The sequence below is a fragment of the Paramisgurnus dabryanus genome, chromosome 17, assembly GCF_030506205.2.
Source record: "Paramisgurnus dabryanus chromosome 17, PD_genome_1.1, whole genome shotgun sequence".
Lineage (NCBI taxonomy): Eukaryota > Metazoa > Chordata > Actinopteri > Cypriniformes > Cobitidae > Paramisgurnus > Paramisgurnus dabryanus.
The window spans coordinates 8,212,943-8,225,384 of NC_133353.1; the positions used below are offsets into that span (position 1 = coordinate 8,212,943).

General features: G+C 34.4%; 1 protein-coding gene and 1 long non-coding RNA gene across 2 annotated transcripts; one reads left to right on the forward strand and one right to left on the reverse strand.

Annotated features, from left to right (window-relative positions):
- Positions 1-400: 400 nt before the first annotated feature.
- On the reverse strand, positions 401-4,227 carry plaat1l (phospholipase A and acyltransferase 1-like). Its single transcript, XM_065249097.1, has 4 exons — positions 4,069-4,227; positions 1,491-1,620; positions 1,154-1,407; positions 401-936 (listed from the first exon to the last, which is right to left on the reverse strand). Exons 1-4 carry the CDS (start codon positions 4,075-4,077, stop codon positions 871-873), a joined length of 459 nt encoding a protein of 152 aa, XP_065105169.1. The 5' UTR covers positions 4,078-4,227; the 3' UTR covers positions 401-870.
- Positions 4,228-10,426: 6,199 nt separating this feature from the next.
- On the forward strand, positions 10,427-12,319 carry LOC141280936 (uncharacterized). The gene is made up of 2 exons (XR_012335281.1): positions 10,427-10,751; positions 11,305-12,319. It is a non-coding gene; the product is annotated as an uncharacterized lncRNA (long non-coding RNA).
- Positions 12,320-12,442: the final 123 nt, after the last annotated feature.

Genomic DNA, 12,442 nt, shown 5'->3' on the forward strand with positions numbered 1-12,442 from the left:
AACATATATAATTTGATAAGACTTTGAATATTTTAAACCACTGTTCTTTTCTTTGACATTTTACACATGAACTTTTTTGTATTTTGTCTCTGAGGTTAATTGAAAACTAATCCCTGATAACCTGTAATCTGTATGGCCTTTACATCCGTGTGTTGTACAGAGAAATGATTTCACTTCATCTGCTGTCAGAGCTCAGATCTGTACAAACTAAACCCTGACTATCTGAAAGGCTTCAAATGGCTTTTTGCTTTAAACCCAGTAATGTCAACAGGTTTGTGTGAGGATTAAGGGTCATAGCAAATGTTATTATCTTAAAAACCATTGTGTCTATGTAAGAGCCTCACTAATGCTTCAAATCTCTCTTTAATTGCTATTTATGATACACAATAAAAAATCAGACTTTTCCATTAAAGCCATTTTAATAACATGTTATCTGGACTTACCTAAAAACTAAAAGACAACGTGAGAGAGGAAATTTGATACAGTTATAGATCAGTAAAACTCATGATAAACTTACTTTTTTAAATGAATGCATTTGTATATGTGTTGGTTTACATTTGATATTTGTTGTAATGTTTACTCTCACTGTTTACCCACAGCAAACATTTATTCAATACTGCCACCTTGTGGACATTTGTGAGACTGACATAAAATACAAAAAATGTCAAATACATTCACAAAAAAAAAAAAGTATAGAAACTCTTAATGTGTTTTGATTGTATATAAAATAGCCATACTTATATAACAAAAAATCTGTCAATCGTCTTTGAATATGTCTTTGTCTAGGTTAAAGTTTGGTGAATTTTTTCCATTAAAGAATGAATGTCTTTGTATAATCCTCAATTCTCGTGTATCCTGATGTCACATCTCTCAAACCATTTTCTTCTCAAATAATTGTTTCCAGGTGGGAACAATGGTCGAATAGACTTTCTCAATCTGAAAACAGTTTTCACAAAGTTACATCAAAGGCCAATCCAAAATAACTGGATGACCTTTTAAGATATTAAGTATTTACATCTATACATCCAAATTTGACTGGATTTATTGTAAATGCTGCTAAAATAGACACTAATTAAAAGTATTCATTCAAAATAATAATAAATCAACCTGAAAAAGGAAAGATTTAAAAACATAATGTGAAAGATGTTTTTACCTGCTCTGACTTTTTGACCCCATATCGTAACATTGTGGCCTGATGTTCACTGTTGTTAAACAGGATGTCAAATGTGATGGGTTTCGTCATGATTTCATCAATCTCTGGTTTAATGTGAGAGTAGAAATCTCGTGGCGGGTGCTTTTCATCCAAGTAGTTATTCACCTTGTATTTCTTCCCCACCGTATCAAGCGGGTCTAACTTCACTGCAGAATTTAAAGCTCGGCCGAATAGTAAGAGTTTCGTGTCTGAATCTTAAAAGAGAGATGTTAGTCAGTCACCAGATCTTTAAACAGACGTAAACAGGTCAGGTGCTCTGTAGCACATAAAGACTTACCTCGAATTGTCAAATGGGCTACGTAAGGCACCCCGTCCCTTTCACCGTAGTAAACTCCAAAATGAGAAAAATACTTGTTGCCAGGAAACTCAAGGATATCACCGGGGTAAAGCTTGGGACGAGAGTTATGCTAATGCATAAACAGAGAGACATGATAAGATTATAATGTTTTGTCTGAAACATAGCCTACTTTAAATCTTAATGTACAGTGATTTACCAAAGAGGTATTTGAATACTTAAAGGCCACCTACTATGGCCTTTTTACAAGATGTAATATAAGTCTCAGGTGTGACCAGATTGTGTCGCGGGGAAAGTTTCGGCTCAAAATATCCCACAGGTCATTTATTATAACAGGTCCAAAATACCCCCACTTGGGTGGAAGCAAAAACACGTTGTTTTAATGTCTGTACCTTTAAATGCAAATGAGCTACAGCTAGGGCTGTCACGATTATGAAATTTGGCTGACGGTTGTCTAATAAATTGAGACGATTAATTGCCTGTTTTAGAGCTTTGATGTATAATTCTCAAAAATATTTGAAATCATTTTTCACACATTGTTGTGAATGTGATTATTTAAATGAAATCTTTTGCAAGGTTTACCTGGCAGTAAATATTAATACAAATAACACATATTTAAAAGTAATTATTTATGAATATATCTTTCAAAAATTGAAAAAAAATCCCTACATTTGGCTGCTTTGGAAATTTATGTTTTACTTTGCAATTCATACTGCTGAAAGTTTCACTGCAGCTCCCCCTTGTGTTTTTAGAGAGATATGCAATCATTGCGGTGATCTGAAATCATCGCGATGAGGTCAAACGATCTCGATAAGATGATTGTTTAAAGGAACAGTATGTAAGGAATTTATATCAATGAATCATAAAATGGCCCTGATATGTCACTAGACATTAGGAAATAATTTTCATTTCAAATACTTATATCACTGACAACAGTGGTCTGGCCAGGATATTGTCATTTATAAAGTGGAGTTGCAGCCCTCAACTGATGTTTATGTTGTCATTTTGTGTATTGGCCACCAGTTGGGTGATTGCAGTACCAGTTTTAGCCACAATCCTACATACTGTTCCTTCAATCATTGTGACAGCCCTAGCTACAGCTTCTTAATTTTCTACAAACAGACAGTGAGAACTTTCATGATTAATACAGATTGAGAAAATAGTATCTAGTGGAAACTACAGGAATGCATGACTGTAAGTGGGCGGGGATTTATCAATGTGACCTCACATTGATAAGAGAATCAAAAGGCATGCCTAATGGACTGCTTTTATCCCTGCTTTAATGGGGATAAAAAACATTCATCACAGGGTGGTTGTGTTCAAACACTGTCAGCACACATTATGTCCAAACATCTTGGATTTTGCATGATAGGTGCCCTTTAAGACAAAATTGTTAGGACCAACATTGTGTTCATGTGATTATTAGTGGATGTATATAGTGAGTTCACACAGGGTATAACCGCAGGTGTAGTTTATCACATTATAAGTTTCAGAGGCGGGCACTACTTAAGTATTTTTACTTACATAAAAGTACATTTTGAAGTATTTGTATTTTATCAGTGTTTTTCTTTGGAAAACATATTATCATAATTTTTTACACCACTACATATCATAACTTTAAGTTTTGGGTTTATATTTAATATTTAAGTAAATTAAACATCTCAAAAAAAGTAAAAGTAAATTGTTTTTTATGTAATTAGGTATTAAATCAATTTTAATATGAAATATAAAAGGAATACACAGTGTGATTCTATGCTTCAGAATGTTGTGAACATTTTTTAGTAAATTAGTAAAGTATTTTTTTCCCAAGACAAACACTGATAACGCACAGATGCTTGGAAAATTTACTTAAAATACTCGATAAGTATTTAAAAAAAAAATGGGTTCTTTACATTTACTGATTAATAATTTCAGTTACATTTAGTGTTCAAAGTCATTTTTTAAACTGTCATTGACCACAAGATGTTAGCATACAGACTATTATGAAATAATGTTTAGCTTGAAAATCATAATTCCCTTTTCTCCGAATTAGTCAGTGTCCATTTTGACTCTCTCTCTCTCTCTCTCTCTCTCTCTCTCTCTCTCTCTCTCTCTCTCTCTCTCTCTCTCTCAATTTTCAATTTAATTTTAAAGAAACTTTATTGGCATGATTCACTTACAATCTACTCTCTCAAGTTACTATCTCTTTCTCTCTATCGCTTACACACATGCACAACAACATGAGTTTATGCTTGTCTTTTTTCTTTTCTTTTAAATGCCAGCTTCTAGGCTATTTTCATGGTGAGAATAAAGTCTGATTATATAAGTAAGACGAGAAAAGATGTTTAAAAATAATTTCATCTAAAAATCATAGAACTATAGATTAACGTAAACACTTTTTACTTAGACTACATAAGAAAATATATGTATTTAGGCCTAAATAAATAATTAAAATATATGAACCACTTTAAACAGCCAATGTACTTGCAATAACAGTACAATCACCCATGTCCTGTGTAAAATTATAACTCATATAGTAGTGTAATATTATAACAAAAACCACCACAATCGAGACACTTACCAGGCCCATTGGTGCTTGCTGTGCTGAGGAGATCTTTGTCAGCTCGAAGACTCAAAGATGAAGAGCGAGTTTTCATTAAAGAGCGCTGATCAAAGCTGATATCACACACGAGTCCAACTCTTAACAATTCAGTTCTTAATACAAAACAATACATTGTTCTCCCGTATGTCATTTTCTTTAAATACACACCCAGGAACCACACATCAGTGCACACGAGCCTTCGTCACAGTTACCTGAACACCACTGAAGCTCTGGATGAGTACATTAATGTCTAATATTTCAACAGACAGACAATCTTTTTCACATCAATGCTTTTTAACTTGTATATATATATATTATAAAAGTTTATAAAGCAACATTAATTTTATTACTTTTAGATCGATAGATTCTCGAGTATATGAGAAAATACTGTCGGTTTCTTTCAGGAAACATCTGCTTATCATCTTTATGCAAGTAAATTCCCAAGATGCAAATGGATGACTGCATCACACCCACCACGTGCTCTTAACCTTCTGAACTAACAATAATAGTCTGCGATAGTCAAGCCTTGTTGACTACTGTACATTTTTTTTTACATTTCCCATGACTGACATCTGAACCTTTACTTTAGTCTGTCAGGCCTGCTTGTCTACAAAGACTGTGGTTAAAATAAAGTTGAGCTAGATAAGAGACAGACACAGACACGTTTCTCAGCTGTATACTGTGGACAGAGAGCCAGGTCTGTTGTTTAATGATGTCAGCTGCCAATTACAGAGCCTGGATGAGACGTGTTGAGAGAAAGTCCTGTCGACGTGATGTGATTTATCAGTACTGCTGTCGCTCAACACATGGCCATCCTCTCACAACGTGACAGACGGATCACAGTGATGTATTTAAAGAGTTTAAACAGGAGGATGTCATTTTGGGGTATCTCTAGCAATTTAATTAAGCAACTTAGTTTAGCAACTAATGTGGTTGCTCTTATATTACCCGAGTATACCTCAATTAGTTATTTTCATTTATCTTCTTTCTAAGATGATTCTTAAAGCACTTCATTATGCTTTATAATAAATAAAGTGTTCTAAAACTCTAATCATTTGATTCCAGATGAATACCTCACAATTGTCATCAATGTCTTGGTTAGAAACAGTGGTTGTGTCGGAGAGCAGGGGCTCGCCAGGCACGTCTGCTATTCAGATCATGTGCTAGAACCGCATGCCTCCGCCTCTCGTCCACCCAGGAACTTAAAGGATGAGAGAGGGGGACTGATCGTATCCCAGCTGAATTCCCGGCCTTGGAAAGAGGGGACATTTCTGGAGGAGAAAAACTTCGAGCACCACCTGCCGTGTGGGCCATGTGCGGACCCAACAATGCAGAATGAGGCTGAAATATTCACCAGCTGCTCTTCAACTGCGACTCCGAGGAGCGCCTGGAATTTCATTGGTGGTCCAGAGTAAAGTGCTTTCACTTCGTGACACAAATTTCACATTGGATGTCAAACACAGTGCTTTTAAAGCATTGATCTGACATAAACCAACACACTTTTTCAAGAGCCAACTTTCGATTTATTAAGTTAAGATTATGGCTGTCTGTGTTTGATTGATTGTTTATCATACAAAATAGTATTAATAAAATTACATTTTAATAAAATTAAGTGCAGGCACAGCATGCAATATGATTGGATGCAGGAACATAAACAATTAAAAATATGTGAAGCATTTTTCCAATCTTAAATTCAGATTTATGTAGCGCTGTTACATAGTTTCAAAATATCTTTAGAAATAACAGAAAGCAGGAAAGTAAATATTAAATAGTGGGTTTATATTCTAAATAAATGATAAAGACGTTTGTTTGAATGCAAAAAATAAAAGGATAATGGTGAAAGTTTATCATTTTATATTGGTTAAAGTTAAATTAATAAATTATAGTAATCCCCCTCATATCATTTGAATGGCTTGGGGGAGTACCTGCTGGGTGACGCCTGACAGCTGTCAATAGCTTTAGGGATCTAAATGTGTTTACAGTAACACATAGTTGTCATATCCCATCGTCTCTTACATTTGCTCAGCAGAGAGAGTTTGAATTTTCTGTGTGTATCCTGACTTTAAAGATGGATAAAGGAAAAAAACGTCATTATTAAATCGTCCTGATGTTGTATGACTTTTTTCATTTTTAAAAAATACAAAATGACATGTTTGGGTCTGCTGTTCACATAAAACTATGAGTTAAATCATAAATTCGTATATTACAAAAATGTTTGAACTATAGATTTAAAAACTTGAAAATGCTGCTTGCTAGTTGACACAACTTGGTTATGCAAATCAACATTAATGCACTTTTAAATGTTTTTTTTTAGCAGAAAACGAATCGCCAGATTCTTCTTTGTTGGGGATCCCCTACAAATGTGATGTCACATTGATTATGCCCCACCCATTACCGGTCACAGACTCCACCTTATGAGCACGTAGTTCAATCTTCTGCCAGAGACACATGTTTTGATGTAGTCCAAAGCACACGTTTGACATTTAAAGAAGCACACACACACACAAAACAGCACTTTTTTCATTGCAGCCACAAATGGCCAACATCGTATAATGAAAGATCTGTGGTATATTTTGAGCTGAAACTTTACAGATACATTTTGGGGATACCAGAGACTATTTTTATATTGCTAAATAGTTTTTTTGACTAGTGATTAGTTGACATAACTTAAAAAATCTACAATTATTTAACTTAACTTTTTAAAAACATTTTTACAGTGTGTGACTCACGTCGCATTATAATGGTCACTGATCATTGAAATAAGATGATAATGAATATATTAACAGAATTGTTATTTACGGTTTTAACTATTAATTTAAATTCATGACTCAAAGATTAACTCATGTTATGCTACAGTAGTAACACCAACATCTCAGGAATTTTAGGAAGATCCATCCAAGCTTTACTCAAAATGCCATTAGCGTTAACCTGACAAAGAAACAATTTGTGTCTCTATTGTCGTAAACTGACTGAGTTAAAGTCAGCATGTGTTGTGTGCTGTCAGAATCTCCACCTGTTTTTTAGCATTGATTATGGTACCTTTGACCTCCGTGATAGATATGTACACAATAGCAGGTCTTTCAGGCGTCTGCTCGTGTACAACAGCTGTATCAACCACAGGGCCAGCAACTGGCCGACAAACACACGCGGCTCTTACGGTCCTTTAATGGCTTCCACACTAATGATTCACTTTAACCCACTGACGTCTACAATTTAACAATTTAAATCACGCAGACATCAGTTAAACATTTGTCATCATTAACATACTAATGATATAATGCAATATGTGGGTTTTATACTGTACAAAAGGTTCTTGAAAGGAAACCGGTTTGGTTTTCTAAAGAAGCATTTAGTTAAAGGTTCCTAAAAGAACCATTGCTTATGAAACAGAAAGGTTCTTAGATATTTGTGAAACCACACAGCCAAAAATGGTTCATCTATTACAGGGGTCTCCAACCTATTTGTGAGCAAGGGCTACCACAATGCGAAGGGCTACTTTTTTGATATACTCTTTGCAAAACTTTTTTGTTTAGTAGTTGATATTATTTTACATGTGATGTGTATTTTCATTGTTTAAAATGTTAATAAAAGAAGCCAAGCTAATATAAAAAACATGTAAATATTAAAATGGAGGCTATTAATAGAAAGTGCTTTGGCAGGCAACTCACAGACTCTCTGCGGACACCATGTTGAAGACCAATGGTCTATGGCATGTGGCACCTTTATGCATCATTTTTTTTTTCAAGAAAAATATGTTTTTAGTGCATGAAACCATGTCAACTGTAAACAAAAATAAGACTAGCTATTAGGTTTATCATAACTGGTGCCAATTGTCACATAGCTAAAATTGTATTTCATTCAATTTTAGCATTTTACTTTGCTTACACAAATGCTTGTTTAATTTAGATCTGCCATGTTCAAATCTGCCATGTTCAAAAATATTTTAATATTTATTTTCCAATATAATAGTTTTTTTTATATTTTGCCATCAACTTTAGACATATGCTGAATAAGTGTTTATTATTTAAAACATTTTTTTTTTTAATTTAATCTTCTTAATCAGTGACAATTTTCCAATATCATGAATTGATTTTTAAAGTAAACCTACTTAAAGAAAAAGGAGTGAGTGTGATGACTGTCCTCCTGTCTCTTTACTTTAAAGAACATTAACAAATACTAGATGAACTGGCTTTGGTTTAAATAAATGAAAACTTGTTCACATTGTTATATTAAAGGTGAATGGGTTTGATGTGAACACAGCACTGAATTACAAGAACATTTCATATTGAACGTACATGGATGTAATCTTAGTGAAGCCATGTACAACAAGAGCTATTTACAGCATCTGTGTGCCACTGAAATAGACCCGGTGTTGAATTTCATCACGATCTGCTCTTACAGTTTCTTCATCTGTCTATCTGCACTGAAGCTGATTTTAAAACACAGGTGTTGACCCTTCAGTCATTATACGAAGAGCAGCTTCCATGTTCACATTCCCTATGAGATCTCCAGTTTCTAACTGTAGATCAAGAGTCTTACATGTGATCAGACGCACGGTACAAAACATGTGATTTGTTGCATTTTTACTTAGACTTAATGTGCCATGATTTTGCAAAGTACATCATGCCTGGATGAATCTCCCTGTTGTACCTGGAACGGGATTCCCAATCCTGCAACAGCCAATGAGATGGTAGGGCTTGAATGACACAGACATCAGCCTATCACGTCCCTGTGATTGAAGTAATTAATGCATCTTTATATTTAAATACCCTGACCCAGGTTCGACCTGATTGCAGATATAGGATAAAGACATCATAGTTGAAGAACCACGCAAGCTTGATGTTTTTCATTGCAACACTTTCAAACTATTACACTAAATTATTAACATCATTGAAATGTTATGACCATAATTTAGTGTATCTCTGTAAATGTAAACAGATGAATACTTTCTTCTTGTCAGACATAATCTGGACAACCAAAGGCATCTTTCTCAGCTGTTACTAATACTGATAATAGATGATTATGCAAAATGAGAAACCAATTTAAGAAATTCAGACCCTTTACTAATTATACACTGCTAATCCCATATGGCAAAAAATAAATTTCTCTGGGCAAAAATATGTTTTAAATATATGCTAAATACATTTTGTAGAAAGTAAAGCTTAATTAAATATATTTTTTAAATTAAAAAAATATATTTAATTTTAATCTTCATATATTATAGTATATTCTAAATGTATTTCAGGGGTAGCAAATACATTTTAAATATTACAACCCGTACAGCAAAAAAATATATTTTCCCTGGCCAAAATATAAAAGTTTGTATAAAATTATAAGTATATTTTTGAATTAAAAAAATATATTTAGTGTTAACCTTTCTATATTAATATATATATTTCAAAATGTATTTCAGTGGTCACAAATACATTTCAAATATATCAAACCCATAAAGCAAAAATATATATTTTTTCCTGGCCAAAATATAAACGTTTGTATAAAGTACAAGTATAAAATGTATAAGTATGAATAAAATATAAAATTATATATTTTTGCAGTTGAAAATATATTTAACTTTATATTTTTAAACCTTTTATGTTCACAAGTTCGTAACAAACAAAGTTTTCTTACAATGTGACGTGAATATAAATGCTTTAAAATATATTTACTTTTAAAATAAATAGAAACATTTCCCAAAATATAAGCACATATTTTTTTGCCATTTTTTATTTACAATTATATTTGAAAATATATTTTTTTCCATATGGGATAGTAGCATGTTTAAAATATGTTAAATGGCTTTGCTAATACAACATTTTGAGGTAAACTATTTTTTTAAAAACAGTCCATACTTATAGTATAAGTATGCAAATTCGGATGTGACATTATGGGGCAGACAATTCTTATCCTTGACTAAAATGCATGTTTGAGCTTTCTTCATTTAAAAACATCTTCCACTGACGTATCTTAACATATATCAGTGTCATTGTTTTGTCTCAAGATGCACACCAGTGTTGGTTTCTGTTTGTTAGTACTACTTAAATGTCCAACTAAGGCCTAGTGCTGTATTAATCCGTGAAACTGACCCTATAAGTCTACAAAGTGTGCTAACCTTTTAATACTAATCACTACAGACACCATCAGACGCTTGTCGAAAGACACTGAGATGCCTTTCCGAATGCACACAAAAAAAACAAGCGTATGCGTCAGTTGTGCTTCAGAAAACCTCTTCCGTCATGCTGTCCCAATAAAAGCCCCCGCAGTTGTCTTTTTGCCCCCCAAAACCCCTCCCATTTTAAAGAAGCCATTGCCATTCTATGGCAGCGTGTGCTGTGGGTATAGGATGTCTCAAGTATAGAGCGAACAGCTGAGAGGTGTGATTTCACAGGCTGCCTGCTCCTGTCACACTACTGAGGTCTGGGAACAGGAGGTTCAGGAGAACCCCAGGCCTCTAAACGACATCGACAGGTGGAAGGCCGCCAACAAAGGGGAGGGCGAGCCGTAGAAAAGGCCGGGAAGGCAAGCCTGGCCTGGACACAATCCAGGATCTGCAAACGGAGGACGATACTCACAGAAGAGACGTGGATAGACGGAAAAAACTGTGGACGAGAATGGACCTTGTTGACTTCAAGGGATGGGCAACCTTTAAACTCGGTCTCAACCTAGTAAGTGCTCTCAGGATTAAGTTTCTGTAAGGTAATATTTCTACTTCTTGGGTGTTTTGTTTGTATATTATCAACAGAAAGATGTCATACAATTCTCTAGAGACAAAGCTAAGTGTATAGGTCAATGGAAAGTCAAGAGAGGTGGATGGTTGACATGAAATACTTGGATGACCACAAATACAAGCCGTCTAAAATGGCTTTGAATGCTCAGATTAAACTTAAAGATAGTTGCTTTTATACATTTCTGTATTTTATGTCAACTACCCATTTGCCTAACTAATGTAAGATCCATATCATTCCAAAATATTTCCATTTTTTCTGTACAAATTTCATTGGAATTGTCTTTTCCAGCGTCCGTCTGCTGCTCATTGAGGTTACATACTTCCTTATATCCCCATATACAGAATCAATCTATGGAATGTAAGGAAGTGTGTGGTTTCAGAGAGACATCAATGTCATCTTGTACCAACGTCTAAGAAATGGTCAACCTTAAAGTCTTTAAGTGTCAAATTTGATGAATTACATTTGTCTTTTGCTCATGCACTTTTTAAAGGTTATGTCAAAGTCAAAGACGTCATTCAGTGGGTAATCGAGTTCCCTCCATGACTGACAGGACACAGGTGCAGCCGCTCTTGTTTACTTTTATAAATAGTTGGACAGGTGGGCATGGGTTAATTTTGGAAGATGTATTTACACAGACCTGGAGCAAGATTGGAAATCATCTTCTTCCTGAATGCACATCAAAAAGGGAGAATAAAAGAAGCAAGCGAAAGATGAGATTCATTTGGGTATTATGATGATGTGGAAAGACAAGAGCACAGTTTCATTTTCTCACCTTTATAAATATAATGATAAATAAAGCAGACGTGAAGATCTGAGCAGGAAACTCGTCTCGTCTCGTCTCGTCTCAGAAACACGCTGTAGTTGCTGGTAAAACGGAACCAAGTCAGGTGTTTCAGAGAGGTTTGGTCCCTTTCAACCAGCTACTGCGCCGTGCAGCAACACGAACATCTTTCAGATACATGTGCTCACTGCATGACTGATCTCTATTTTGGTTTTAAACACACATATGCATTACAACATGAGCCGGATGAGATGGTAAAGCTCTTTTCTGCTCTCTACAGGACAGATCTGGACATTGCTTATAGAAATACAACCATTCCTTTCATGGCAAAAATCATGTAAAATATTTCAGTGCTTTCATCAAACTTTGAAATTGTATTTAATCAGCATTTGGTGTTACAAACGTCTCGAGGCAAATGTTTTTAATAAAAGGCTAAAAACGTCTTTATTTTGAAAACCAAAAGGCCACTTGACAGTTCATCAGATCTGTACAAATATCAGAAAGCTAATGCAACCCAAAAAAATATACATTACATAAATACTCCTATTAGACCAGATGCCATTCAGTGCTTTATTCCCTGATCGCACTAAATATCCCCGATGTATGATTCAGTACAGTGACATGACATCTGTAACAGCATGAAAGCCACCAGTATCAAAACTAATGTGTGCAGAATGATGGAAAATATATATTTTTTTTAATAACCCAAATGCTTCTGTTTTTTTAATAAAAACACATTAAAGATCTTAAAGTGTGTCCTTGTGTCTTTTCCATTCAACTGGTTTATATGCAAATAATCGAAATGAGATTTTTGACTTGTTTATAGGTTTCCACATGGGTCATTCTC

Coding starts and splice junctions, on each gene's coding strand:
- plaat1l (XM_065249097.1), bottom strand. Junction 1,408..1,490: donor AGCCCATTTGACAATTCGAG/GTAAGTCTTTAT, acceptor CTCTCTTTTAAG/ATTCAGACACGAAACTCTTA. Junction 937..1,153: donor GGGTCAAAAAGTCAGAGCAG/GTAAAAACATCT, acceptor AACTGTTTTCAG/ATTGAGAAAGTCTATTCGAC.